Source organism: Penaeus japonicus, unplaced genomic scaffold (genome assembly GCF_977035675.1).
Source record: "Penaeus japonicus unplaced genomic scaffold, GWHDUDI00000001_assembly GWHDUDI00000010, whole genome shotgun sequence".
Taxonomy (NCBI): Eukaryota; Metazoa; Arthropoda; class Malacostraca; order Decapoda; family Penaeidae; genus Penaeus; species Penaeus japonicus.
Window position 1 is genome coordinate 12,478,221 of NW_028234412.1, and position 5,000 is coordinate 12,483,220.

Consider the following 5,000-nt stretch of genomic DNA (forward strand, 5'->3'; position numbering starts at 1 on the left):
AAACGACACAAAATCAACAATAAAAATATATATAGGCAATCTTTTTCTTAGTGTCACCGCCTTATAGAAGAACGTGTTGAGAATCGAAACGCGGTTGAATTTCATTATGTTTCCTTACAGCTTGTTCATAAGTTACCTTTATTTTTAGTGTTGAGTAACTAGCTGGCGAAATATTACTGACGACGCGTTACTCCATATATGCAGAGTAATCAGCTGACGACGACCTACCTTGGAGCCCAGTTTCCTCTGCCTCGATCTCGTTCAAGGAGAGACTCGAAGGGTGGGAGTGCACTGGAGGCGTCACCAGGTCAGCAGCCAGCGAAGACTCGGACTTCCTTCTGCTGTTAAGTAAGAAAGACTAGTTATTGTAAGGAAGAGGGAGGGAGGGAGCGAGGGATAAAGGGAAAGATGGAAGAGGGAGAGAAGGAAAGGGAAGAGAGAAGGAAAGAGAAAAAGAAAGGAAAGAGGAGAGGAGAGAGAGAGAAAGAAAGAAGGAAATAGAAGAGAGAAGGGAAGAGAAGAGGGAAGGAGAGAGAGAGGGAAAGGGAAGAGGGAAGGAGAGAGAGAAAGAGAGAAGAAAATAGAAGAGAGAAAGAGAGAGAGGAGGAAAGAGAAGAGGGAAGGAGAGAGAGAGGGAAAGGGAAGAGGGAAGGAGAAATAGAAAGAGAGAGAGAGAGAGAGAGAGAGAGAGAGAGAGAGAGAGAGAGAGAGAGAGAGAGAGAGAGAGAGAGAGAGAGAGAGAGAGAGAGAGAGAGAGAGGCAGAGAGAGAGACAGAGAGAGGGGGAAAGATATAGAGAGAATAAAAGAGTTACTTATGAGCCTCGATTACGTAAGTAAGACATGACAGTTACGATCAGAGATAAAACATATATTCTACCGAGAATATTTTTATAATCAATATTTGAAAGGAACAGCCAACTTGTATTATAAAGCTGTTTTAAGAACCTTAAACAATAGACCATAATAAAGGTCAAATACCATTACAAAATCATTCTACATTTCTACATGATTTTGGACATCCGAAAGTGAATTAGAAGGAAGTCGTGCTCGGGTGAAACGTCCCAACAGAAAATGAAAAAAACAAAACAAATAAGATATGGTGATGATGATGATGATAATGGGGATGATGATGATACTGGTAATGGTGATAATGCAGCTGATGATAATGGTGGTTGTAATTGTGATGGTGGTGGTAATGGTAATGGTGGTAATGATGATGGTGATGGTAATGGTGCTTATGATGGGGATCATGATGACGATGGTGGTAATGGTGATGATGCTGATGATGACCATTACGATGGAAATGATAATAACGGTCATGATAATGGTACTGATCATAGATATAATATTGATAATGATTACAGATATAATAATGATTATCAAATACATAATAATGATCAAATATATAATAATGATAATGATCACATATATGATATTGATAATGATTGCAGATATAATGATGATATTAATAATTTGACTAAAAATAATTATCATAGATGTAACAATGATCATAATGCCAATGACAATTATGGTTATAACAATCGTAGCAATGATAATAACATCATAAAACGCGTGCAGCTATTCAGGATAAATTTGAAACTGATGCCTCATCTTCCAATAAAGTTATTTTACCTGTAGTGCTTTTTTTCTAACTGTCTACAAATACAGCAGAGCACTCTGTCATTCAACACCTATTCAAAAAGCCCCCGTGATGACACCGACATTGGCAAAGCAGAAGCATGACTCAGTGGGAAAAAGCAAGAGCATGATCATCAGACATGATACCGAGACATTAGGTGTCAGTTTGGGATCAATTCAGCCAATCGCCACTGACAAGTTGGACGCGGCAGAGGTCTCAATGGCTCAAGTGTTGGCAGCCACCCAGGGGCGCGATGGAAAACGCTGGTTATTCATCGTATGCGGAAATAAGGGGGGGGGGGGGAATCCGATCGGTTCGTAATGGTCATGAATATTTCATGATCAAGTACGTTAAATGATTAACCCGATGACAAATTCTATAAAAGAAGAAGAAGAAATTTATTCTTCGCATAACGGAAATAGAAACAAAAAAATCGGGTCCGATCGATTCGCAATAGTCATGAATATTTCATGATTAAAGACGTTAGATAAGAATACCCCCAAAAAATATATAGGAAATGAGACACATATTAATTAACTAATCGAAGACACGCCAGGCCGTTCACGTCCTCACGTTCCATAACTCACCTGACGAGTCTACCAACTTCGGGGCTCTTGGGCTTCTCGGGAACCTTCTTCTCGGGCACGACGTAGTTGGGGTCGAGGAGGGCGATGGTGGAGGACTCAGGCCGGATGCCCCGCCGCTCCTCCCACTCGTAGAGCTTCTTGGTGAACGTCTGGCTGATGCCCTCGAACCGGAACTCGCCCGTCGACGTCTTGATGTAGATCTCTTTCTTCTCCGTCGGGCCGCGTCCCATGGCTTGCCGCATCCTCTCCAGCCTTCGGGAGGAGGGGAGAGGAAGGGGAGTTTTGGTGTTCTTTTACTTTCCTTCTTTGTCTAGGAAAGAGTTAAGTTTTGCTGTTCGTTTACTACCCTTCTTTGTCTAGGAAAAGGTGAAGTGTTGATAATCTGTTACTATCCCTCTCCGTCTAGTTTTGCTATTATTGTATTATCCTCACTAACCTAGAAAAATGGTTATTTATTATACTTTTACTGTCCTATCCAGCCGAGCAAAAATAATTGAAGTTTTACCATAAGTTTCACTATCCTATCCAGCCAAGCAAAAAATAAATTACTTTTTTACTATTTCTTTACTATCCTACCCAGCCAAGCAAAAATAAAAGAGTTTTGTTACTGTCCTTTTCTGCCTAGTAAAAAAAATAAGTGAAGCTTTACTATTTTGTCATTATTACTCTCCACCGAGACAAAAATTACCTGAAGCCTTAATGCTCTAACATTATCCTCTCAAGCCTACGAAAAAATACGGAAACCTTATTATCCTTACACGCCCAATTTAGAAATGGGTAAAATGTAAATATCTATCTTTACAACCGATCTATTAGGGAACGAAATAAGAGCTATACCTGGCAGCCCTCTCCAGGAACTTTTCCTTCTCCCTCTCCAACCTCTGGGTCTCGCGCTCGACTTTGTGCAGTTCTTTCTCCAACCATTGTAACTCCTTGTCTCTCGCCTTGTGGCTGCTCTCCGCTTTGCTCTGGTGGGGGAGAAGTGGTATGCACTCAGCTTTAGGATGTAAATTCTCCCTTTGATTTAAGCTCTCTGCCTGAGTTTGTTATATATATTAACACACACACACACACACACACACACACACACACACACATATATATATATATATATATATATATATATATATATATATATATATATATATATATATATGTATATATATATATATTATTGATAATTCTATGATTCACTGCGTAGAGAAACAAAGACTTACCACGGGCACTTTGTCTGTTTTGGCCCCCTTGCTTTTCTTGATCTTGTGACCTGATCCCTTCCTGTCTAGTCTTGGGCTCGCGGGACCTTGACTCGCGATGAGAGGCGGCTTGACCACCTGCGACGTGGATGCTGAGGGCTTCACGTGTGTCTGACCCACTAAGGCTGACCCTTTACCTCCTATGTTCCCTGCGGAGGCCGAGGTCTTAACCTGAGGGTGACCTGGCTTCACGTGGCCCTGCTGGTTGGCCGAGGCTTTGATTCTCTCCCACTCCGCCATCTTCCGGTTGAATTCTTCGCCCAGGTTCTTCTGCAGCTCCTCGACATTCTGCTGGCTCTTGCCCACCAAGGCCTTGCGGATCTCCCATTCCGTGAGTTTCTTCTTGAAGTCGGCTGGGAGGTCGTCCTCGCCGTGCTTCTTGGTCTTGACGTCCTCCTGGCCTCGAGGAACGTCGATCTTCCCCTGTGGATGAAAAGGGTATTGTCAGATTCCTTGCGGATGTTATTTCCTATTCGTGTATTCTCTTCACCATTATCTTCATAAATGAAAAAGGATATTTTCTTTGAATTTCTTTCTTATTTTTCTTAAAATCTCACCTTCTCTTTCTCCCTCTCCTTCATCTTCTCCCACTCATGTAGCTTCTTGCGGAACTCGTAGGGAAGGTTATCCTCGGGGTGCGAGCCTGACGCCCCTGAGGCCGACGGCGAAGACGGGGCACCAGCGAGCCCAGGGTGATGAAGGCCCTGGCCAGGTCCCCCGCTCTTCAGTCTCTCCCACTCCTGAAGGCGCCTGTTGAATTCCCCGCTCAGGCTTTTCTGCAAGTCGGCCAAATTCCGTTGGACGCCTGGAGATTCACGAAAGAGAAATGTAATGTAACGTTAGGCAAAGCAGCTGTTTCGTAATGTAATTTAAGGGACGGTGAGATCAAGATAGTCATAAAAAAATATAAAAAATCCATATCTTAACCTTCAGAAATTGAATTGGATCCACGAAGTAGGAACAGCGGTATCGAAATCAATGATATTCAATTCCTCTTAAATAAAGCCAAAATCCAACAAGAGGAACATCCATGCTAGAGAGAGTTAGTGATCAAGCGCATACAAGCAAGGAGAGGTAATCATGACAAGGTGGATCACAAAGGGAGAAATGTTTCGCCATTTGATACTCCGTATTCGTAACGCAGCGTTTTTTTTATCATTATGTAGTTCCTCGACTTCGTTTTTTTTTAGATCACCGGTTCAGTCTGGTCTATTAATTTAATTTGTAAGTTGATTTTGTGAAGGAAGCTTGCTGTGTATATGTCAGCCTTGGCAAGTGAATTCACCTAGATCATATTTCAAAAATGTTCGAAAAAACCTGGCAAAGTTATCCCTCTCATAAAACTAGCGGGAAGCCATCGCGGAAGATGCCTACAAACACCTGGAAGTCAGTGATAATAGGAAACTCTGCGAACGGTTCTTGCGTTACTGCAAATATTGAAGTGAAACCTCTGCAATGCGAGAGAAACCCTGACAGGGAACGCGAGCATATACTTCATAGGGTGAAGTCACCGACGT

The 5,000-nt window shown here is 42.3% G+C and overlaps 1 protein-coding gene across 9 annotated transcripts in view; it reads right to left on the minus strand.

The window, feature by feature from the left end:
* Positions 1–5,000, minus strand: part of LOC122249107 (uncharacterized) — a 97,502-nt gene that overhangs the window by 13,746 nt on the left and 78,756 nt on the right. For all 9 annotated transcript variants that reach the window (XM_086540715.1, XM_086540714.1, XM_086540713.1 and 6 more), the window contains 5 exons: positions 4,041–4,288; positions 3,445–3,906; positions 3,065–3,195; positions 2,228–2,479; positions 229–341 (listed from right to left, as the gene is read on the minus strand). In XM_086540715.1, coding sequence (XP_086396841.1) covers positions 229–341; positions 2,228–2,479; positions 3,065–3,195; positions 3,445–3,906; positions 4,041–4,288 — 1,206 coding nt within the window. The remainder of the gene's footprint in view (positions 1–228; positions 342–2,227; positions 2,480–3,064; positions 3,196–3,444; positions 3,907–4,040; positions 4,289–5,000) is intronic.